Here is a 26,601-nt window from a genome sequence, read left to right on the forward strand (position 1 = left end):
CAAATATCTTGAAATAACTATAATTTTTCGTCTCGCAAACTTTCGAATATTCTTTGATTAAGCCTCATATAAAGCTACGAAAGATTTTTAGAAAGCTTTAATTAAAAATTGTTTAAACACCGAAAGCTTAAGGCATTAAGAAAATAAAAAATATAATAGCTTTATTCAAAATAAGAAAGCTTTACAAACTTATAGTCAAGTTTCTTCTAAGTACTTATAATTACAAGAAAGCTTTTAGAAAGGCGTTTTTTCTTTCAAGCATACTTCTTAAAAAGCTCTTATAAATATAAAAAACTCTTCTTAAAGCTTAAATTACAACTTTTATAAATATACGGACAATTTTTATACCCTTCAGCTTCGTGAGAAGGGTATATATAAGTTTGTCATTCCGTTTGTAATTTCTACATTTTTCATTTCCGACCCTATAAAGTATATATATTCTGGATCCTTATAGATAGCGGAGTCGATTAAGCCATGTCCGTCTGTCTGTCTGTCTGTCTGTCTGTCTGTCTGTCTGTCTGTCTGTCTGTCTGTCCGTCTGTCTGTCTGTCTGTTGAAATCAATTTTCTGAAGGCCCCAGATATCTCCGGGATCCAAATCTTCAACAATTCTGACAGACATACTTTCGAGAATTTTGCTATTTAAAATCAGCAAAATCCGTCCATAAATAACGGAGATATGAGCAAAAATCCGAGACAACCTCTGAAAATTTCATCAAAAAACACAATGTATTGCATGCTTTGACAAAAAAAACAACAAAACGTATGTGTGGATGTGCAAGTTTTGTGTATTTTGTTTTTTTTTGTGTTTTGTTTCTTTTGGCATTGTTGTTGTTTTTTATACAACTAAACGTTTGTTTGGTTGTGTGTTGGTTTTTTTTACAAAAAAGCAACAAAACGTATGCTTGGTTGTGCATGCTTTGCGTATTTTGTTTTTTTGTGTGTTTTGTTTCTTTTGGCGTTGTTGTTTTTTATACAATTAAACGTATGTTTGGACGTGTGTTGGTTTCATTGGCTTGCGTATTTTGTTTTTTCTTTTGGTGTTTTGTTTCGTTTGGCGTTGTTGTTGTTTTTTGTGTTCTTGATAAATTTAGGATGCTGTACGCTGAAAGTGGGCAATGTACATACATACATATATACTAATTATAAAAAATAATAATGCATCCACAACAAAGGTGAAGGGTATATAAGATTCGGCATAGCCGAATATAGCACTCTTACTTGTTTAAAAACCTTTTGTACGCTCGTATGATAATTTATCGAAAAGCTTTAATAAAAGCTACTATATTCACAAGGAAATGTCTGAATATTCTAAAAATATTTCTTTTTTGTGTAAATTTTAAAGCTTCAATAAAGTTTCCATAAAAAGTTTCCATCAAAATCCTTAAAACATACAAAAGCTACTTAAAAAAATTCATCAAAGAAAACATTTTTACTAAAAGCTTTTATAAATAATTAAAACGCCTTTAAAAGAGCTTTTATTAAAAATCATTTGTTATTGCAAAAAGCTTCCAACAAAATCCTTGTAAATATGTACTATAAGCTTGATTCAAAAGCTTCAAAGCAAACAGTTTCACTAAAAGATTTTTCAAAATATAAATAAGCTTTTCAAACTAATTTAATTAAAAAGCTTTTTCAGATTTTAAATCTATAAAAGCAAGCTTTTAGAAATGCTATAAACAAATATTTTTTACCTCCTGTAAATTATTAAAGCTTTAATAAAAATTGATACAAAGCAAGAGCTTTTTTCTGAAGATTTCCCCTATCTGTCTCTGAATTTCTAGTTATATTTATTTATTTATCTAAAGAGTATGTTTTGCCTTCATGTAAGTATGGTTATTCATACTTAAAGTGTTGTTGCTACATGTTGTACGAGTACTCGCATGTGTATGTGTGTGGCTGTGTGTGTTGCATGATTGTGCAGCATCATTACATTCATAAAACTTACCTTTCAAATATCACCTGTGCCTTGTGTAGTTCGATACCATTTGTTTGCTGATTGGCTCGCGGTATTAAACGTGCAGCCACCGAAGAACGATGTTGGGCCTTGCAACGACAAGGATCATGTTTATCCAAATAGTGAGAGAGTGTATCCCAGCCACCGCCAACACGCACCATGACGTGTGAACGTAAAATCTGCAATGAATTGTAAAAAAAAATGCATCAAAAAATGAAAAATTTGTTTTTAATAAATTGTTTATACAAATTAATTTTAATCAAAATTGAATGATCACCCAGAGGAGATACTAGGCATAATAATAATAATGTATTTTCTATGAGAAGTTGAGTGTGTGTATTTTTATAGACAGTTTATTAAAATTACATGGTTTTTTTTTTGGTTTGCTAACCAGCGGATTTAAATGGATGGCTGGATGGATGAATGAATGGATTATATTATTATTTATCTAAGATATTCGTATGTGGAAGTAATTATTTCTTCATAAATCATGTTAACATTATTGTGGCAACAGGGTTGAATGATGTGGGGCAAATTAATTAAATTTCATTGATAGAGGAAAGAAGATGTGATGTGGTGGATTAATATTTCAAACACGTGTGGATGTTGTATGTTACTAATTGATTTTTTTTATATTTGTGAAATTGATTGACATATGGAAAATGTTATTTTAGGGGAAAACTAGTACTAGTCAATGGCTAAAATGAAATACAATTGTTAATAACCTAAACCGTGAGAATGAGAAAGAACAGATGTAATTTTTCTTAAAAAGATCTTTAAAATCCATGAGGAACAATACTCTATTTCATATTTAAGCTTTATTTATGTTAAAAGCTTATTTAGTTTCAAAGCTTTATTCTGGCTTTAAGCTTGTCATCTTTTAAAATTTGCCATTTCTTTTTCATTTCCTTAATTATAAACAGCTTTTATAAGTTTAATTTTATTTTAACAATTCTGTTCTTTATTAAACCACATTTTCTTAAGAAATATCCTTCGAGTCAATGATTGTTTTTCTCCATTTAATATTTAAGCTTTATTTAGGCTAAAAGCTTATTTAATTAAAAAGCTTTATTCTGGCTTTAAGCTTGTCATCTTTAAAAGCTTTTTAAATTTGCCATTTCTTTTTCATTTCCTTAATAATAAACAGCTTTTATAAATTTAATTTTATTTCAACAATTCTTTGCCATATTTCTGTGGTAATAATCATTTTGAAACCTGGTAATCGTAATGATTACTGTTCGTGACAAACCAAATCATCAATGACTTCTCTCTTTATAAACATCTTCATTATTAAAATCAATAAAAATTTGATGACCAAATCAGAAACTTCCCTTCAATAATAAAGTATACGAATAAATTGTGTAACGTGTTAATAAAATCTTAATATTTATGCTTCATTTCGCAAGAGACACACAAATGAACAGATATGACGACCGACTAATAGCGGCTGTATAGGGTAAAAAAAAACTCAATAAAATTGTGCTGGCATGCAAAATTACATCAATACTTTTTTTTCGCCCAATTGAAATGACAATTGATTTGATTTTGGAGGAGTATTATAATTGCGTGAGCTGTTTACCTAAAATAATATTGAAAATTATCTTTTGACTGGAATTTTTTCTCCTGCATTTAGCGTTTTATTAAAATAATAATTGACAATTGAAGATTTAATATTTATTTGGAGAAAACAAATATTTTTTTAAGGTCTTGTGCAATTTGTTTCTGTTAAATGATTATGGCTTTATAAATGTTTAATAAATTTTGTGATATAATTTAAAATACATTTTAAATACTTACACGAACGAATATTAACACTTTGGTATCACCAATACGATATTTGCCCTCGGATACACGAACCATGGGAAATTGTGAGGGGCAAGTACATTTCTCAACCAAATCTCTGACCTGGAAAATACAACAGAAAATAAATTAGTGATTGTTACATAATAGTAAGTTATAGTTAAAGTAAATAATATAGATTTACAATATATTTTAATCTTAGTTTTAAATTTAAATCTGGAGTGTTTAGGGGTTTGACTTTGCAGTACATAAAGAACTTTCTAGGAAGCGATTAAGAAGTAATTTGTAATAAGTAAAAATTAGCTTAATGTAGGATTGATTTTAATAGGATTCCTATTCATTGTATGGGAAGTTGTGCTTGTAATGCGATAAAAGTAATGCTGATGAAGCCAGAGTGTGAAGGGGTCAATACTCTTCTATTATTGTCGTTTGAGGTTTTTTTTCTTTTCTCCATTACCCCTCTTGGGAGCATATGGCAAAGCATCTCCATCTTTTTTTTTTTTTCTTGGACCAGCACTCAGGGGATGACCCCTACTCATGCAAAGCATTGTGTTGGAACTAGGAAAATAGGTTATGGGAGGGAGGATAGAGGGAGTAGTGTTTGTGGACATTAGATTTGAATTTTCCTATATTGAAAGTGACGGGAAAGACTTCAGGAGGAAGCTTATTCCACATACGGACAGTACGGCTAAAGAATGAATTTTCTCTGTAATGTGTTGTGCGATCCACTGTCCAGTCGACAACAAATTGCCGAAGAACGTGTGTTGCGTAAAAAACTACGGGTTTCGGGAATAAGTTCCCTAATTTCTGCAGAGCACATACCATTGTAGTATCGGTAGAACAATGAAACACAACCCACATTGCAACCCACATGTTCCAGTGAGACAATAGAGCTGGATAGCCTACTGTCACCGATAAGCACCTTCGCCCTCTCCTGTACACGGTCGAGTAATTCCAAAATAGACTTCGAAGCACCGACCCACACATGAGAGTTGTATTCCATTTTAGGTCGGATATAAGTGATATAAATAGTAAGGAGATCAGATGGAGTGAAGTAATTCTTACACCGTTTTAGAAAACCAAGGCACTTGAATGCTTCTTACACGATTTGTTGCAGTTGTTTTAGCGTCTTCACATGTAAGATTGCACTGTCGTAGTTCTTGGAGTATCGTGCGTCTTCATGTATTCTTTGACCGACCATTGAGTCTTGAGAGTTCCACTCTAGCGCTATCCTTGTTATACTGTCAGGATTCTTTCAGATAGTATGGACGATCCACCTCCATTTTCGACGAATTATTTGTGTTAGTAAGGTAAGGTTCCAGAGATCCGTTGGTAAGGTTCCAGAGATCCGTGTTGGTGATGTTGTTAGGCCAGAATATACCGCTTATGAATCTGAGGCACTTGTTTATGAATACCTGTAGATGAATATCAAGTTTCACTTCCATACAACTCAGTAGACTTTACACCTGCGTTGAATATTCTAAGCTTGGTTCGTCTGGATATTTGTGAGTTTCTCCATACTGGTTGTAGTCTTCCAATTGCCGGTCTCGCTTTATTGAGTCTGTTATATACGTCTGTTTCAACGACGCCATACGTTGATAGAAGAAGCTTTCTACTGGTTGGCCTTGTAGCATGTTGTTATCGGTGCTAACGTCGTTGATTCTCATAGCTTTGGTTTTCTGGATATTTATCTGAAGTTCAACATTGCGTACTGATCTTTTAAAATCTTCTACTTTTGCTTGCATGTTGGAGATCTTGTGCGAGAGTAGACAGATATCATCAGCATAATCCAAATACTTGAGTTGACGTGAGAGGCTCCATGTTATTCCTTTTATCTCTGAACAGACTTCGCTTATGATGTCATCCATCACTTCAGTGAATAGCAGGGGGGGGGGGGTTGTTTTTCATCCTTGTTTTACTCCACCTTTTGTGTGAAATATGTACAGTTTGGATTATTCATTTTATCTGTCATCCTCTGGCGATGATAATAAACCAGAGCAGACACTGCTTTCAATACCTCGGAAGAGCGATGAGGAAATTTGAATGGAAATGGAACAAATAGGAATGCAGATCACCAGAAAACCGTGACATGAATATGATGAGAGACGCATAATAGGAATTGTAATCGGAGAGACTTTTAAAGGCTGATTACAGTGGTAACTTTGACACTCTTACAAAAACTTTCATCACAGCTGCCGAGATTTGGGAAAATAGTTGAGAAGTTATCCATCTTCTCCAAGGAATATTCTTTGACAAACACATACTTAATGAGTTATCAGATAGATACCTAAGTTGGACTATAGCAGATACAGTGATGTATCAATCATGGGGGCATCGCAATTTTTTTTCTTTATTAAAAACCTTGTTGTTTACACTATAATGCTCAATAACTAAGTGAAAATAAATGACAGATATTTTTTTTGTATTTAAAAACAAACTGCGAAGCGATTTGCTTGTCTGCAGATACACCCCAACCGGGATAGCCAGACAGACGGACTTTATTAACTCTGTTATCTATAATGATCCTGATTGTATACACTTTATGGGATCGAAGTTCTAAACAGTGGGACTTCGTAAAATGTTGTCATAAATATGAAACTTCTAAGCAACGGAACACCTAGAAGAGAACATTCTAAAACATTTAAATTTCAACCATCCTCTTTCAATACTGAGCACGCTACAAGTTCAACGATCATACTTAGGACTGTATAAGGAATAAAAAGAAAAATGTAGAACAAATTTAAATTCCCCCCCCCCAAATGATTGACCTGGATCCGCGCCTGGTATAGGGAGTCTACATTGTACTTTCAATGTAGCGTTTCCTTACATTAAACAGGAACGATTTGTTTTTATTCCTTAAACGAATGGTAATCCACTGGCCAATCCATCATTAATATATAAATTCTTATTTAAGAGCGGGTTTTGAGTCAAAAACTAGCAAGTATCAGGAACATGATCCCTAGTTTGAGCACAAGGCATTCTATTGTAGTATCGCTAGAATAGTGAAACCAATCTTACAATGTGACGATGTGACGACTTTCAACGATAAGTATCTTTGCCCTCAACAGACAGACGAACATGGCTACATCGACTCTGATACTCTAAGCTCAACTTAAATTTTGAGAGTTAGAAAGCATTCTAACTCTTGGGTTTAAATAAAAAGCTTTCGACATAGTTCAATAAAAAGCTCTACCAAAATTTGTTTAGCATTCTACAAAACTTTTAAGGTTATTTAAAAATTTAATTGAAAAAATCTTAAATACGGCATACAAAATAAAAAAGGTGGATTAAAAAAAGCTTTTAAACAAATACTTTGCTTAATATCCATTACGAACTCTTTGTCTATCACATAAAAGACATTTTCGCAAGATTTCTTTAAAAATTCTAAGCAATATATTGACACAAATGCACAGATCTCTGCTTAGGTATGTATTCCTAGATCCCATCATCACTGTCATATTAACACAATAAATGAATACAATTTGTAAATTTTTGATAAAACCATAAATTCAATAAACATCAAAATATCTTGCAACAACAACAGCAGCAACATCAACAAAGGTATCTCGTAGCTGAAATCTCAAAACAATATTGGATTGAATTGAATTTGGATGCAAGCATGAAGAAGTCATAGTTGTTGTAGGTGCTGGCTTTAGGTTTTTAAAAATCCAAGCAAGAAGAAAACTAAGAAGTAGTAGAAGCCGCCGAAGGAGCAAAAGAAATGAGGCAACGCCATCTAAGGAGCGATCACGCAAAACTATTAATTTTGCATGATTGTAAATGTCAGATTAGGCGAAAATTCATTCAACATTGTTGTTGTTGTTGTTGCTGGATAAATATTAATTTAACAAATCGGCAAAAGAATTACCACCACCAGTCAGCCAGTCACCCAACCGCCAACCAACCAAAGCCAAATAAATGAACTTCCTAGTAACTAAAAGGAAAGACAAGCAAAACTGCCATACGATTCATTTCATTTCATTTTGGGCCTTAAACGAAAGTCAAATAAAAGGTCAGAACTTAATGTGTGTTGCTTTTTTTATATTTTTATTTTTGGTAAAGAAACAAATACCAAACTTTAAATTTAAAGCCAGAAAAAAAACCCTCCTCTATGTTTGTTTGTTTTCTGTTTTTCAAATGATACGAGTACTGAAGCAACCACAGACATCATCGACATCGTTTTTAACATCTACCACAGAAGTCTGGTTGGTTTATTAGAAGGATAGACTCAACTACTGCTATTACTACCGCCTTGATCGTGTTTTAGGTAAAATGTACTACTCGTACGTACATAGAGTGCACTTTGTTTGGCGCTACCTTATTGTAACATTGTTGAACCTTTTCAAGTGGCCCGTGTGTAGTCCATGCTTAGCAGCACTAAACAATAATAACAACAAAAAAACATCTATAATAAAAACAAAACAAATGATGGGGAGACTACCTAAATGCACTAAGGACACTAGTTCCAAAAGAAATTGTTAAATAATTTTCCATTATATGGTCTTATTTGTGGGATATATAGGAAAACTTAGCTCAACATTTAAGGATTCAGCTTTCTGTTAGTAAATTTTTGGTTTTAAATTTAATGAACAGAGAAAAGTCCGTTGTAGGGAAGCAGACTAGAGTCTCTGGCTGGAGGCGAATTTCAACTACCAGGTTGATGTTATATGGGGTGCTATTAACTAAAGTTCCCAACAATATATTGTAAGTTCTTTGGCAAACAGATATTGTTATGATCTATCTAGGGGTATAAGGAACTAGACTAAGTTACAGGTCTTGATCTGACACTACAATATTTGACGAAACTTTCAAAACGTTATCATTGTTTGCTTACACGATCAATGAAATTCGTGCGACAATCGGATCTTCGCTTCTGATCTACCAGATTCACATTCGACTAAGGATTGGCAACTCGGCAAGAGCAGTATCAACCGAAAACTTATTTCCGCAGGAAAGAACATTTGACAATAGCAGGACTATTACATCAACAAACAATCAATGTTAAATTTCAAGTTTTGACATTTTAAACAACTGTATTGTATAATTAAAACCCAAATGTATTTTCATTAGTTTGGCAAACGAAAATATTTTTCGAAATTTTGCAATTGACATCTTTGTTGCCTCGGAAGGCGGAAAGTGCTTAAATAAAGCTTCGAAATACAATGAATTTAACACAAAGGAGGTGTTCTTCCTTCATTATTAATCATTGAATTGGCAGTTGTGTTGTTAATGTAATGATAGAATTGTTGTTTTTATGACATTGTTATTTTGAGAAGTTATTTAAAATAACTTTCATAGAATAGCGAAATATGTGCATCAGTCTACTTTTGAAGAATTAAAAATTTGATTCGCTAAGAAGTACAATATTTTAATTTGATTCCTAGGAAAGGGAATCTTTTGTTAAATTTGGAAATGGTGTGTCTTTACACACAACAGATATACAATAATCATTGCTAAAATGTTGCTGTTGTTGTCGTTGCTGTTGCGTTGTGTACTGGTTTACAGTAGAAACACACACTACTAGTGCTAAACAGTGGGACTGATCATAAAATATTGTCATAAAAATGAATCTTCTAAGCAACGGATGACCTAGAAGAGAACCTTTTAAAAAAATGAATACTGAGCAAGTTCAATACTGAGCAGTTGTTAAAATTGACCACCTCTAGCTTTAAAAAGCTTTTAGAGATCGTAACTTGTATAAAAGAGGATTGATTAGGTTCAGTGATCATACTTTGGACAACACATCGGCAAAGAGCCACCTTAAGAGCTCTCAGAGAGCGCTACTCAAAAAACCCAAATACAAAATGAAGTGGTGTTAGTGTGCAAAGGCAATTTTACGCTCTGTCGATGTCTGCTTTGGACTGTATGACGTTTTGATTTCGTCCAGTAATTTTAAATATAAAGAAATGGATGATATATTTTATATCATGCTCATGAGTTGAGCGTATTGTGTTGGAACTAGAATAATATGTTATGGGAGGAAGGGAGTCTACATTGTACTTTGAATGTAGCGTTTCCTTACATTGAATAGGTAATATTTGGGCAAAAGGTGTACTCCCTATACGGTGTTAATCAACTGTCTAATCGATTCCTAATATATAAATTAGTATTTAAGAACGTATATTGCTTCAAAACCCAGAAAGTATCGGGAACATGATCCCTAATTTGAGCACAAGACATTCTATTGTAGTATCGATGGAATAGTGAAACCAATCTCACAATACAACTATGTTCTAATGATTCAATATGGTTCAATTTGCCCTCTACAGTTCGCACTCGTTCAACAATACTGTATTAATTCTATATTTTTATAACCTTCACCATGAGTGGCAAGGGTACATATGAGTTTGTCATTCGGTTTATAATTTCTACATTTTTCATTTGCGACCCCACAAAGTATATATATTCTGGATCGTTATAGATAGCGGAGTCGATATATCCATGTCCGTCTGTCCGTTTGTGTGTTGAAATCAACTTTCCGAAGCCCCCAAATAACTTACATACACGATTCAATATCTCCAGGACAACCTCGATTTTTGACCTATTTTTTACCCATATCTGGATTACTAAGTTATTAATATAGACAAAATGGATATCTAATGATAGATATTTCAAAGTCCATTGCAACGATGTATATAAGGCTATAGTAAGTTGGACCTACAATGGTTCAAAATCGGGAAAAACATTTTTTAACCCGAATATTTTTTTCATCAAAAATTTTTTTTGTCATAAATCATTTTTCCAAAAAAATTTCTTTTAAAAATTAAAAAAAAAATTTGGATAAAACTTTTTTTAAAAAAAATTTAAAAAAAACTTTTTTTTAAAAAAAATTTAAACAAAAACTTTTTTTAAAAAAAATTTAAAAAAAAGTTTAAAAACAATTTAAAAAAAAATGAATTTTGTTTAAATAAAAATATTTAAAAAAATATACTTTTAAGTATAATTTGGTGAAGGGTATATAAGATTCGGGACAGCCGATTTTATAAAAAAAAATTGTGTTAAAATGCAGCATTGAGTCATCTTGACATGATCTAATTCATCCTGTATTCAGGTTATTTGTAATAGGGTGGTTATAAATTAAATTTTCTGATATCTTCCTCTATAATTCCCATGTTCCACCAGTACTTTAAAAGATATGTATTGCCATTATTTCAGTTTTCATCCCATTGTGTGCTATTGGCCAGGCGGGCAGGCTGCCAGCCAGCCAATAGTGAACCCATCAACATGGGTATTGCATAAATTCACGCGCTCCAAACAGATCTCGCGTACTTTTTGTTCGTACATGTATCATTGTCTAAACAAATAATCCAACAAATAAGCCTAACAGTCACAACAACAGCAAATGGCAGCAGCAGCAACAACAACAACAATCGCTTACATGAATTCGTATCGCAGAAACAAAAAAAAACTCAGCAAACAACATTAACGGCTTCTTTATAGTCTGACCTCTGTACTCCTGGTAGGTTTTTTTTCTACTCTTTATCTTTTTTTGTTGCTAGTTTAATTTCATGTACTTTGTGGTCGCTGTGGCTGGAGTCTGTCTCTATGTAGAGTCCATCTGTTGGGAGTTATTTGTTGTTGTTGGTTGTTTGGGGTCTTAAAATCACAGTTTTTATTGTTGTATTGAGTTTTTTTTTGTGGTGTTTACTGCAACAAATATTAGATTTAGTTGGGCAGGGCAGGGGTGTTAAAGGAATGTGATGTTTTATATGTGGAATAGTGGATAATTTGAAGGGACTATTTGTATTGAATACAGATTTATTGTGGGGTTTCCGAAGATCTTGTTTAGGACCGCTAAATGAACTGGGTCTAGTTCAAAGATTTCTAGTGGTAATAAACGTTAATCATAGACAATTAACATTAAGGAGACAACAGGGCTGCTGAAATATGATCAACATGAATGAACTGAACATTCAAATTACATTAATTATAATATAAAAAAAAATAATCTTTGGTTAATTTCAGAAGTCCATTAGACTGACAATAATTTTTGAGAACTTAAACCTGAATTTGCCTAGAGATTGAAAATATCATTAAACATATAAACGAAGACCTAACATTTGAAACTAAGTAAGATCCTAGAAAGACTTTGAAATTCATTTAGTATCATATTTCCTAAAATCTTTATTAGACACATCTAATATATGGGCAATTCCACGAGAATGACTACCACGACTGAAAATCCAAAAACCCTTCAAACATTTTTTCAAGGATTGTAAAGGAAAAATATTTCGCCTCTCACGATTCGAAAATTTTCGCATATTTCTACATGTACCTCAAAATGACTTCCGTTTTATGTCACGTACGATATACCCTTATTTCGCTCAATATTTTGGACAACAATATTTCGAAAGAACTTTTTATTATTTTAAAATATAGTACCCTCTGAATGGAACATAAAGACAAAATTATTTTTCAGATACTCTTATTTTTGCAAAATCTATTTCACTCTATAGACGTACAAATGTCACGTACGATGATATGGAATTGCCCATATGTAATTCGCTAATATATCCTGTACACTAACTGAGTTCTCTTCATAGTTTAATGTTAAAAAATCAGTTGGAATTCTTCTCGGTTCCATTCTACATCTTTAAAGCATTTCTGAATAAAAAGATGAGGAGATATATTGACTGAATGGATCTCAGTTGTACAACTCAGATGAGTACTATGTAGCTATAAAAGGAACTTTGGAAATACACTGTAATGTGCAGAATAAAGTAACCATTTAAACAATCCACTCCTTTAATTCCTCTCCTGGCTCCAACAAAACAATATCAACAAACAATAATCATGTTTAACTACGAACTTACATACTTATATGCTCCATATGAACTCGTACTCGCATTGTAAACTAATGGAATTAATACCTTCTGCCAGATCATGTTGGATTTTAACCAAGTATTTTCCTATGATTTTTTTTTGCAAAATTGCGACGTAGGAGTAGGCGATTTTCTAAAACATCATAAGAAGGATTTTATTGTATGACTATTTCTAAATTATTTCATGTCCAAAATTTTGCAGCATTTTAGTTCGTGTAGCATTTACAAAAAAAACAAAAAACCTTTGCTCGTTTAATTTTATAGAAAACGTTTAACAGAGTTTTAGAGGAAAAACAATTTCATTTTAATGTTAAATCGTGTTGATGCATAATTTTCTGAGCGATATTTTTTTTGTGGTTTGTTTTAAGGTTTCGTTTCATAGAAATTTTAACAACTCACGCAATGTTTAAGCAATACAGACAATTGTGTAAAAACCGATTAGTTTTATTGGTATCTCTTTTTTTTTTTTTTTTTTTTTTTGAAAATACATTTCTAATGTACTGTTGATATGTAAATTTAAAGGGAAATTTTTAAGTAGATATTCTAGTAAGCATGTAACTGGGAACCATCAAACATGTAAGAACTTTAAATCTCTTAAACTATTTATTCGATTGGAAAAATATTGTAGAAAGACCTAACCTTTCAGAAAATTAAACTCGAAAACCTACTGGTTAAATACAGGCTAAACTGCAGAATTCCGAAGATGACCGAGCAGGTTTTTAGAGTAGACATGAACGATTTGGGTGATTTAAGAAGTTTTTCAAAATCAGATTCATTGTTCATATTTTTGGTCGGTAGGAGGATAGGTTAGAGTTAACTGGTAGGCTATAAACTCCATTGTGGTACTCTTAGGGTGAAAGAGACCTCTTACAGTTAACTCTGCTGTTAAGGATACCAAAAAGTTCTACCTAATCATTCAGTGACGTATCTCTAAATCCACACAGCACCTGAAAATAATGACTACTATTATTGTATAGCTAGTCTCCTCTCCTCCTCTTCAATTTCCTTCAAACAGTAGTCATTGTAAAAAATATGCTCCCATATTTGTTCTATCATACAGTGTCCCGTGAAAATACTGAACCGATTTCTAGTACTCATATGTGTTGCTAATAGGAATTTGTATGTCCTACGATAATCGTTTCCGGAATAAATTTTTCGATTCAACTAGTAGCTATCTTAATAGCGTAGATCTCTGTCTGAAATAGTGTACATTAAGTGGAAAGTCTGAGAAATTTTGGAAGTTCAAGCTCATCAGATAATATTACCGAAGAAGTCCTCAACTAATCAGTATATACTGAATTTGACATTCCCATGACAGCCGGTTCTACGCTCCGGAATGACCCGAGTTTATAGTGCAATTATTAACTCAACTATCCAAGTTCTGCTCACCTACACGCTTTGCAGAATGACGCTTTAATTCTCCCGAATGTGTTGACCTGACAGATATGTATTTAATGTAGACATCAAGGAAAGCTAAATGCATCGAATCCAAATTTCGGTGCAGATATCGTAAATATGATAATGGTGAAGCAAAATTCTTCGATTCAACTCGGATCATGTAATAGATAGTCGGAGATATTTCGATAGTTCAAGATCATCACAAACTATTCGCGAACTACTTCCCGTATTTGTTTGTCACGCTCATTTATCTATGGGTGATATCCTGAGGGATTTATAGAGGAATTATTAACTGCAACTCTCCAAGTTTTGCTTGCCTGCACTTTGAAAAATGACGTTTAATTTCCCCGAATGTGTTGACCTGACAGATATGTATTTAATGTAGACATCAAAGGAAGCTAAAAGTAGATAGTCTCAGATATATTGGAAGTTCAAGATCATCAGAAAATATTCTCAACTGCCATTTGTCTGTGGTTGATATTCCGTAGAATTTATTAATTATTCCAGTAAATCTTTAGAGAATGGTGTCTTCATTCACCCTACTTCCGGATTATCTGTGTTGAATTGGCAGATATGTATTTGATGTTGATATCAAGGAGAGCTAAAACACTCATATCCATGACGTTTAATTTTCCCGAATGTGTTGACCTGACAGATATGTACTTGATGTAGACATCAAGGGAAGCTAAAAACATCGTATGCAGTTATCATCAAATGATAAGAAGTTCAAGATCATCAGAAAATATTATCGACTGCCATTTGTCTATGGTTGATATCCCAAAGAATTTATTAATTGTTCCAGCAACTCTTTAGAGAATGGTGTCTTCATTCACCCGACTTCCGGATTCTCTGTGTTAAATTGGCAGATAAGTATTTGATGTTGATATCAAGGAGAGCTAAAAGAGTCATAACCAGACTGGTTTGCGGATTATTTCTTATCATACCAGTAAAGCCAAGGCAGACTAGCAGCTGTACCAGACAAGTTTATCATAGGGACAAGAGTAAAGAGACGATTGTAGTGTCAATCTGACAATCGGTCGCTTTGTTCTTAATTTTGCTAACCTTATATGGACCACATTCATAAGCGATAGACAAACGGCCAAAACAATCCTTTCAGTATTGTTACTGGATGAGTCAATATGACGAACATGAATCGTTTACACGAGGTCTGCCGGTCAGACGACATAATAAGTTTCTGACCAGACAGTTCCTAACGGTATGTCACCAACCTAGTCAAAGCAAAACACATTCTCATACCGACACTATCGCTAGCACATCCTGGATGTCATCAAACACGAAATCATATCTTTATTCTTAGCGAATCGACAGATATTCTTGCATTTAATTGCGGTCACTAAAGCGACCGAGTCCTAAATGAACAACCCATAAGTTCTTGAATAGTGTAAGACAACTTTCCAGGCATACACTATCCATATTTGAGTAATTGTAAGCCTAAATCTTAATGAACTGCCAAAGCTATAGCGAGGACATCCAGGATGTCATCGAACCCGACATCATATTTATTATTCTTAGTGAATCGGCAGTTATTCTTGCACCAAATTGCGTTCACTGAAGCTAGTAACGGCAAGCCTATATCTTCATAAACTACCGCAAGCACATCCACGATGTCATCGACCAAGAGTTAGATCTATTGTCCTTAAGGACAATAGTTGGAGACAACCTTCCAGGAATACATGATACATAGTTAAGCTACATTAGGATGTAGGCCAACACTATCACTAGCACATCCAGGATGTCATCAAACGCGAAGTCTTAACGAATCGGCAGATATTCTTGCATTTAATTGCGGTCACTGAAGCGACAGAGTCCTAAATGATCAACCCATAAGATCTTGAATAGTTAAGACAACTTTCCAGGCATACACTATCCATAATTGAGTAATGGTGAGCCTAAATCCAATGAACTGCCAAAGCTATAGCGAGGACATCCAGGATGTCATCAAACCCGATGTCAGATCAATTATTCTTAGCGAATCGGTCGATATTATTGCATCAAATTGCTGAATTCTATAGGGAACTTTGAATCGTTACTCTGCTCGTCTCCAAAGATTTCACGATGCAGTATATTTGTTTAGTTGTCTCAATAGATCAACTGAATGTCGCTCCATTGATCTATAGTTAAGATCGACTGAAGTAGAACGGTTTCTCAAGCTCCCATTACTATCTTCCAGGAAAAAAATGTCCACAGTTGCAGTTTGAGACCCCATATTTTCCCAAATATTTTCTTTTATATTTTAAAAAAATCCACGGAAGGTCTTGCTCATTCTATTCTTAGCATTACGTTCCAAGAAAAGTTACAGTTTAATATTAAGCAAAGACACTAGGAACTTCTGGTAAAGAATATCAATGCGATCTTTTTCGGCTTTACTCCCAGTGAAGGAGTGAAATTTTATTAAAACATTACTTGCTTTAATTTTGTATGTGATAAAAGGTTATGAAGTGTAATGATGTTTGGAAATCTATAAAAACTTTGCATTCAAATACATAACATGCCTTGATACAATGATATTTTCCCCACTTATGTTGAAATTAATTTAATTTCCCTTTACAACATTTTCACACATAAATTTCTTTTTACCTAATTTCTAAGAAAAACAGACAATACATTATTTTCCTGCAAATAAACTCAAACAATTTATTTGTTATTTTTTTATAACCGACATATGTACATGATATTAAGTCATAATTTAATTAAAAATAAGAAAGAAGATAGTATAGTGTATTATTTTAATTTAATTTTACTTAAAAGATAATGTGTATTGTTTAGCTATTTATATAAATATATTTTCAATATAAACTAAAAAAGAAAAATGATCCCACGATTTCACCATCTGTTTTCTAAGCTGCTAAAGCGTATAAATGACTGATTGGTTATTGTATACCTTTGGAGCTCATTACCTCATAATTGGTGGTTATGGAAAAATGTAACTATTGTGAAAATTGTATAGTGTTGTTGAGAAAGAAAAACAAAATAAAAGTTTTCTGGTATGATTTTTCGTTTTAAATTAAATTAAAACTTTAAGTTAAAGGAAAACTATTCATCATTCAGCGCAAAATGCCTACTGGCGACAATGTGTTGTCAAGACAAGAGTGGATCAAACAACACTATACTGCCCCAGCTAGCAGCAGTAAGTTCAAGAAAAACGAAATTGTGGCAACAATAACAGCATGAACAACTGTTGTAGCAAACACCAATGAAATCAAAACTTAGGAATCGCCAATACTTGTAATGTTAAAAAAATATTTACGTTGAAACATAACTAACCAAGACGAAGTAAAGGTTCTGTACGAATATTAGACAGTAATGAAATTGGAATTTTCTTACTTAACAAGATTTAGGATACATGAGAAAATTCTCATCACATTCTATCCCAAACATATGGCAATAGATAACAAGCAAAAGAAAATTTCAAAATGGTTGTGACTTGGAAAGAGTGATGACCCCTACTCTGTAATTCATAGTGTTGGAAGTAGGAAAAGTAGGTTATGGGAAGGAGGATAGAGGGAATAGTGTCTGTGTACATTTGATTTGAATTTTCCTAGATTGGAAGTGACAGGAAAGACTTCAGCAGGAAGCTTATGCCACTTACGGACATTAGGTCTTTAGCCCTACGAATTTTCCCTGCAATGTGTTGTGCGATCTAGAGTCCAGTCGACAACGAATTGATGAGCCCTTGACGAAGAATGTGAATTGCGTAAAAAACTGCACAACACATACTGCGACGATGTTCCAGTGAGTCAATAGACTTGGATACCCTAGTGTCACAAATAAGCACCTACACCCCTCTCCTGTACGCGATCGAGTAACTCCAAAAAAGACTTCGAAGCAGTGAAGAGTTGTATTTCATTTTGGGTCGGATATAAGTGGTGGAAATAATAAGGAGATCAGATACAGTGAAGTATTTCCTAGAGCGTTTTATAATGAATGCTGAATACTTAGGCCTAGAACATCAAGAGCTTCTGATTCTTCAATATTTACGCCACCCATAAAAACAGATGGAGCAACATGATTTGTTATGCGTTTGTGTTTTAAAATACAACATTGAGTCTTGTGTTGCAAGATCAGGCTTGGTCTATAATTGAATGAATATGAATGTCAAATGTTGCTGTCATCTGCAAAAGAATAGATAGTGTTTGGAAGTTTGACGTAGAAAGATAGGAGGACGGAGCCTTGCTGAACTCCTGAATTGATCTTGAACTCGTCAAATGTTGCTGTCATCTGCAAAAGAATAGATAGTGTTGGAAGTTTGATGTAGAAAGATAAGAAATAGAGTAGGAGGACGAAACCTTGCGGTACTTCTGAATTGATCTTGAACTCGTCAAAATGTTGCTGTCATTTGCAAAAGAATAGATAGCGTTTGGAAGTTTGACGTAGAAAGATAAGAAATAGAGTAGAAGGACCGAGCCTTGCGATACTCCTGAATTGATCTTAAACTCGTCAAAATGTTGCTGTCATTTGCAAAAGAATAGATAGCGTTTGGATGTTTAACGTAGAAAGATAAGAAATAGAGTAAGAAGACGGAGCCTTGCGATACTCCTGAATTGATATTGAACTCATCAAATGTTGCTGTCATCTGCAAAAGAATAGATAGTGTTGGAAGTTTGACGTAGAAAGATAAGAAATAGAGTAGGAAGACGGAGCCATGCGGTACTCCTGAATTGATCTTGAACTCGTCAAAATGTTGCTGTCATTTGCAAAAGAATAGATAGCGTTTGGAAGTTTAACGTAGAAAGATAAGAAATAGAGTAGGAGGACGGAGACTTGCGATACTCCTGAATTCATCTTGAACTCGTCAAATGTTGCTGTCATTTGCAAAAGAATAGATAGTGTTGGAAGTTTGATGTAGAAAGATAAGCAATAGAGTAGGAGGACGGAGCCTTGCTGAACTCCTGAATTGATCTTGAACTCGTCAAATGTTGCTGTCATTTGCAAAAGAATAGATAGTGTTGGAAGTTTGATGTAGAAAGATAAGAAATAGAGTAGAAGGACGGATCCTTGCGATACTCCTGAATTCATCTTGAACTCGTCAAAATGTTGCTGTCATCTGCAAAAGAATAGATAGCGTTTGGAAGTTTGACGTTGAAAGATAAGAAATAGAGTACGAAGCCTTGCGGTACTCCTGAATTGATATTGAACTCGTCAAATGTTGCTGTCATTTGCAAAAGAATAAATAGAGTTTGGAAATTTGACGTAGAAAGATAAGAAATAGAGTACGAAGCCTTGCGGTACTCCTGAATTGATATTGAACTCGTCAAATGTTGCTGTCATCTGCAAAAGAATAGATAGTGTTTGGAAGTTTGACGTAGAAAGATAGGAGGACGGAGCCTTGCGGTACTTCTGAATTGATCTTGAACTCGTCAAATGTTGCTGTCATCTCCAAAAGAATAGATAGTGTTGGAAGTTTGATGTAGAAAGATAAGAAATAGTGTAGGAGGACGGAGCCTTGCGATACTCCTGAATTGATCTTGAACTCGTCAAATGTTGCTGTCATTTGCAAAAGAATAGATAGTGTTTGGAAGTTTGACGTAGAAAGATAAGAAATAGAGTAGAAGGACGGAGCCTTTTGGTAAGCCTGAATTGATCTTGAACTCGTTTGATGAGATTCTATCAATAACAACTCGTACAGTGTGAGGCATGGGACCGAGATAATTGAAATTTAGGGATATATTGAAAATATTTGAATTGAAATTGAGCGATTTTACAACATTCTTCTATAACATTTGAACTTTGAACGTTGTTAAGGGATAAACCAGGGCGAATTTAAAACTTTTGAGCAACTTAATTAATTTCCGATGCCTTGACGAAAATTGTTGTTTCCTCCCAGTAGTGTATGATGTATGGCTGGTCCAAAGCTTTAGTAAACTCAACATATCCTCCAAAACCATAGATTGTTTTTTGAAACAAAATCACACATGGTAAACATATTCCGAGGGAAAAAAACCTAACAAACCACAACAAAAAAGGTAAAACCAAATAAAACTAAAAAGAGTGTGTAACACTCTTACCACCATTTATGTCTGTCTGTCTGTTGGTATGTTGGAGTATGTAATCAAAAACCACCAGGCTTAAAAACAACCCAACCAATCATGCAACAAAACAATACTCGTATTATATCGTAATCATCGTCATCATTGCCATCACCATCGTCATCATCACCACCAACATGATCCATCCATCCATCGCCTTTTGCCTTTGAAACAATCAAAACATTTTTAACATTTCCTCACGCCATCAGCGACAGTTTTTCCTAAACCATTCAAAAGTGTAATCGAATTTCAGTGTTTCATGTGTGTGTGAATGCCTGTGAATGAATGTGCTGTGGAGGGTTTTAAACTTCTCATACACACACGTACACTCGAATGAAAACGAAAGTTATGGTTAAACGCGTTCATGTTTCTACCCAAAACTTGGAAGACTTAAGTTGAGAAGAAGAAGAAAAAAAACAGAAACAGTTTTATGGCATTTCATTTCATTACATTTACGTTGTATTGATCTTTATAATGAAAACGATAGTTGCCAGTTGCATGGTTGCAACAACAATATAACAACTGAAATATGTAGCTGCAACATAACGTAAACATTGCAATGTCTGTTTTACTGATTGCTGTCTAGCCATCAAACAACGTCATCATCAACGTCCTCCTCATAATAATAGTCATCACCATCACCATCAGCATCACCGTCATCAACCACCAACCACATCATCATCATCGTCATCGTCATCATCATCATGATGATCACTTTTGGTTTTTGATGGTATCATCATCTGCTCAACTCAATTCAACTCCACTCAACTGCTTAACACTAAACCCAGCATAAATTTCATAGTTTATGGTGCAGTTCTCTAACTGCGCATATGCATGTGTTGTATGATTATGTGGCATTTTGCTACATAATGGCGAGAAAGAAATGCCAAACGATTGCGCGAAAAATGTTAAAGCGCCACTTACACCAAAAACAAACCAAACACCACAAACAACCAACCATCCATCTATCAAAACAACCAGCCTTACCTAGCATCTATCTATCTATCGAGATACCAACCAACCAACTTACTAACGAGCGCCATACACCGCCAACGCCACTAACATCTCAGCAACAATAGATGACTTTAAAACTATTCATCAGTAATTGGCAATCTCTCTTACACTTGGCTTAAAATATATTTAAACGTATGTTGCCGAGAGTATTCGTTCGTTCATTCTACTGTTAAGGAATTGGTTGGTTGGTTGGTTGTTGGCTTGGTCTTTTTGGTGATTGTGATGAGATGATATGCGAGATGTCTTGGTGATGGTGATGGATTTCTACCAAAAATGGTATTTCTATGACCTGATGGTCGAACCAACAAACAAACAAACAAACAATGAAACAAATGTATACAAAAACCGCTAACTTGACTAAAAGGAATAACGTTAACATATGACACATAGACGTGGTATTTTAATATCTCACAAGGAGCTAAAAATAAATATTAGAGATACTTTGACTTTAAGGAAACACTTGATTATGGGAAGCTCTTATTCAAGTTCCTTTTGCAATGAGATACAGAACTATACTGGAACTATATCCCATTTAGATGGTATTTGGAAGACCCTTTAAAGCAGACCAATTTTTTTGCAGTTTTAAACATTTCTCTATTCAGTAAGGGTGACCTTACTGAATAGATCAATTGTCTTGAATGTAACCATCAAGATTTCCAAATCCACAAATCGATATATGTTTAGAATTGAAGAAAAGATCGTCAAACGTTACATCGAACATTCTGGAGTGTTTCATCTTTCCTGATTAGCTCTTTGTTAAATTCTATGGGGTATCGAATAGGTTTCTCTGTCAGCTATTTGGATAATTTACGATGCATCTCTTCATGTTGTTAGACATTGTTAACAGGACGATGTATTGGAGGAGACAGGAGGTCTTCGACTGTTTCAGAGCCATAAGGAGAGAAGAGATGCTGAAAATATCGAGTGATTCATAAGCATTTGCAGAACTTAATGAAAAGTGACGAATGGAACGCGATCTGATCCGTCTTTAAAGTGTTTCGAACAGCTGTTCTCTCAATTAATTATATAATTTACGATCCATCTCTTCATGTTGTTAGAGCATCAAAACTGGAAGGTTTTAGCGGGGACATCTTAAAAGCTTACGACAATTCAACTTCAATAAGAACCGTCCTACCTTTGCATCTAGAGTTGGCAAATGACTACGACTACTCTAATTGTTTACGATCTATCTATTCGGGTTGTTGGAAAAAGATGAACGAAGTATGTCCAGGATTGCTTTCGACAAGTACGATAGTTGATAGCATAATTATCTGCTAAAGGATCCACCTATTTCGTAGGAGAATATTGTTTGCGTAATATTTAAGCGTCTCATCAAAATTATTAATCATCAGTATGGATATGATGTCTGTGAGACAATCAAAGATTCCTGGATCCTGGGTGGCTTTTGGAAAATATGATTGCAAAGTGATCTGCCTATAAGGATCTACCTGGTTCGCAGGTTTCATCATCAGTATGGATATGATGTCTGTGAGACAATCAAAGATTTCTGGATCCTGGGTGGCTTTTGGAAAGTATGATTGCAAAGTGATCTGCCTATAAGGATCTACTTGGATCGCAGGTTTCAAGATTGGGATCACTTGAAATAGTCAATATTATTCAGCATGAATATGCCGTCCGTGTGACACGCAAATTTAAGAAGTTATATCAGTATCATAAGCAGAAGAGCTTCGAAAGTCTTTGCAACAGATGATAGCAGAAGGATTGGTATATGTGAATCTCATTGGCTCGGGTTTAAATATTGGGATCAATCTATCAATTTCCTCATATAGATTAAGATCTTATTCATCATGATTAAAAAATAGGTATACATTTTACTAATAACACTTCGTATCTCTTTAGTTCTCTAAGGGTTCTTTGTAAATAGCTGACTAAAAAGCTGAAGTTAAGATATCGGAGGGATTTGGTATGAATCCCAGAGAAACCATCTGAACACTTTCTACTGCGATATCTGGCGAGCTAAAGAGATAAGCAACTATACATGTAGCATGATCGTCCTTCAACTCCTGAATGTTGGCTCGTCAACATGGTTGTTTAGTATTGTCCAAATTTTTTGTGGTGAGCTCTAAAAATCCTTTCTATGAGGAGGATATCACAGTCAAGGAAGGCCCATATGTCTGCTAGAGAACTAGATTTCTTCTGATTTAACAAGATTTTGATCTGCAGATTAAAAATCAGATAAAGATAATCTAAACTACAAGTTGTTAAAGAAAACGATGCCGCCGCGGATACTTTTGAATCAAAATTATCAAAGATCATGGGGTGCCCCGATAGACTAGACGATAGTGTGCTAGACTATCAACCTGAGGGTTGCGGGTTCGATTTCCGCCAGAGACTCTGGGTGTATCTGCAGTTAAGCAAAACGCTTCGCAGCTTGTGTTTTTTTTTTTTTTAAAGTGGACACATCGGAAGGATTTGGTATGAATTGTAGGGTTGAGTCGGATACCAGAGAAACCATCTGAGAAATTTAAACTTTTATCCGTGCGTAGCGTTGTCAATTAACTGTGTATCGTCATCGCCCTTTACTTCCAGAAGGTTAACTCGTCAGCATAATTTTTTGGTCATGTCAAGATTTTATGAAATCCCCGTCAAGGAATGATCATATGTCAGAATGATAGCCCAATAGACAACAAGATTTATCCAGACTTCTGATAAGTCTTTGATCTCCAGAATCAGAGATCTCGAGAACACCACCGATACTTTTCACAGATCATTAAATCAGTTCCAAATATACAGGTTGTAATTCCTCATTATCTTTTAGATCGCGGTGTCCATGATGCTGTTGTGATTAATGAATCAAGTTTCTCTCAGGCATAATTTTTGGAAGGTTATTGCAGTAATCTTGAGATCATCCTGATTAATTTAGCTAGTTATCTGAGGTATCTTTTTCGGGCGGCCATTGCAGTTAAATTAAAGTTGGATATCAATCCCTGTAAACAACAATGATAAGAAGTTTTGATTACTTTCGTTTTAGAGCAGCACTACCGAAAGTTGAAGCTTTGAACTGAAAACCATAATTGTTGTTCCGGGTTTGACAAACCTTAGCATAGCAAGTTCTAGACCATTTGGGCCCCTTTATTGTGAAACATCCCTGTTCGGTGTGTGTTTTTATTTAACTTTTTGATTCATGTTGTTGATCTATGTGTTAAATTTGAATTTACAATTCGGCAGCAGCAACAATTGTAAATTCATTGTTCGCTATTTTATTGTTGCTGCTGTTGTTTCTGTTACTGTTGCTGTTGTTCATATGATCGCTTGCATGTAAAGTCAACTACACCAAAATTTAAACACCAATTTTACATTGGCTTCTGGCATTGGTACTAGATACCAAAAACAGCAACAACAAAAAACCAACTCCAAACTAAAAATTACAATTCCATACAGACTACAGAGACATACGGTTCCTAACTGATTGTGTGAGTTAGGAAAAGAAAAAAACAAAATTGGAAACAAAAACCTTTAATCCAAGTGCGAACATTGGATGGGTCGGAGGTTTCGTGTAAAAGAAACAAAATAGACAAAAACAAAAAAAGGATTTTCCAAGCTGATTAACGATTACAAATAATTTTTGAATTTTTGGTTACTATTTTTTTTTTTTGGTTTGTGGGGAGATGTTGCAGTTTGGTTGGCTGCTCAGGCGCATGGGGATGAACGATGTGTGTTTGTTAATGTTGGCTGAGATTGTGTGACTTTAAGCCTTATTTTATGTTGTTTTTGGTTACTGATCAGTTTCGATGAGTAACAACACCGCCTTTAATATTGTTATTTTTTGTGTGGTTGCTGTTATTTTCAAAAATTTACGTTGTTGTTTGGAAACAAATCATCGTCCATCCATCCATCTTTGGCTTTGTATGCCTGTTTATATGTATAATTTTTAGTCAGTCATTTGAAGTTTTTGTTTGATTGAGTCAAATAAACCGACAGTTAAGTTAGATTTTTAAATATTTCTTTTTTGGATTTTTTTTGTTTTGGTTCGTTTTTCTTAGTTGTTGCTGATTTTTATTTGCTTAAATTTGCCATTGGGCAAATTGCTATCAACTTTCAACACGAATTACCCGAATAATGTTTGAACGAGAAGAGAAACAAATCTTTAACAAAATGAAAATTTATTAATCAAATTACCACAAATATAAAGGCAGACTATGTATGTGTGTATGAAGTATGTAAGTCTCCATTCATGTTAAATATTTTGTATAATTTGCATAAGTATGGCAAAGAGCAGAGAGATGCTGTTTGAAGTTTGAAGAAAAACATTTCCTTGTTTTTTTATTCCCCCCAATTCCAACAATGTGAAGAAATTAATTCGTTGAGGGGTTAATATAATATTAATATTAATATCACTATTCTATACCAAACAAATTAATTCTGCAATTCTGCTGTTTTGTGGAAATAAAACATTCTAGTTTTTCCGTTAGATTATTCATGAGACTTCTAGAAGATGAAGCTGTGTATATAAATAGTAACAGCGGGTTTTGAGTGAGTCAGTATATCGTAGCCGCTGTTATAGTTAATGTCAACCGTATTTGTGATGTTTAGAAGTTCTAACCGTTATTTCATTAAAAACAAGTAAGAGAGCTATATTCAGCTGTGCCAAATTATACTTAAAAATATTTTTTTTTAAATATTTTTATTTAAACAAAATCAAAATTTTTTTTTAATGTTTTAAATTTTAAAAATTTTTTTTTTAAAAAAAGTTGTTTCAAAATTTTTTTTTTAATTTCTTTAATTAATTTTTTTGGAAAAAGAATTTATGACAAAAAAAAAATTCGGGTTAAAAAATATTTTTTCCGATTTTGACCCATTGTATGTCCAACTTACTACGGTCTTATATACGTCGTTGCAAAGGTCTTTGAAATATCTATCATTGAATATCCATATTGTCTATATTAATGACTTAGTAATCCAGATATAGGTCAAAAATAGGTCAAAAATCGAGGTTGTCCTTGTTTTTTCCTTATATCTCAGCCATTTGTGGACCGATTTTCTCGATTTTAAATAGCGACCGAGCCGGAATTTCGGAGATAGCGACCGAGCCGGAATTTTGGAGATATTGATGTATGAATCGTGTATGTAAGTTATTTGGGGGCTTCGGAAAGTTGATTTCAACACACAGACGGACAGACGGACATGGCTATATCGATTCCGCCATCTATAACGATCCAGAATATATATACTTTATAGGGTCGGAAATGAAAAATGTGGAAATTACAAACGGAATGACAAACTTATATATACCCTTGCCACTCATGGTGAAGGGTATAATAAGTGATTGAATAAAAAGTATTTCTATGGACTCCAACAAAACAGAATTGATAAATGAGAACTCCTGCATATTTTTATACCCTTCACCTTCGTGAGAATATTCTGGATTAGCGGAGTCGATTAAGCCATGTCCGTCCGTCTGTATGTCTGCTGTCTGTTGAAATCAATTTTCTGAAGACCCCAGATATCCTCGAGATCCAAATCTTCAATTATTCTGTCAGACATTCTTTCGAGAAGTTTCCTATTTAAAATCAGCAAAATCGGTCCACAAATGGCTGAGATAT

The 26,601-nt window shown here is 34.0% G+C and overlaps 1 protein-coding gene across 1 annotated transcript in view; it reads right to left on the reverse strand.

The window, feature by feature from the left end:
• pigs (pickled eggs) overlaps positions 1-26,601 on the reverse strand; it is a 278,343-nt gene that overhangs the window by 13,223 nt on the left and 238,519 nt on the right. Inside the window, exons 6-7 of the mRNA XM_065507898.1 lie at positions 3,754-3,861; positions 1,948-2,135 (exon numbers count right to left, since the gene is read on the reverse strand). Of these exons, the coding sequence (XP_065363970.1) occupies positions 1,948-2,135; positions 3,754-3,861 (296 nt within the window). The remainder of the gene's footprint in view (positions 1-1,947; positions 2,136-3,753; positions 3,862-26,601) is intronic.

The sequence above is a fragment of the Calliphora vicina genome, chromosome 4 (genome assembly GCF_958450345.1).
Source record: "Calliphora vicina chromosome 4, idCalVici1.1, whole genome shotgun sequence".
NCBI classification, from domain to species: domain Eukaryota; kingdom Metazoa; phylum Arthropoda; class Insecta; order Diptera; family Calliphoridae; genus Calliphora; species Calliphora vicina.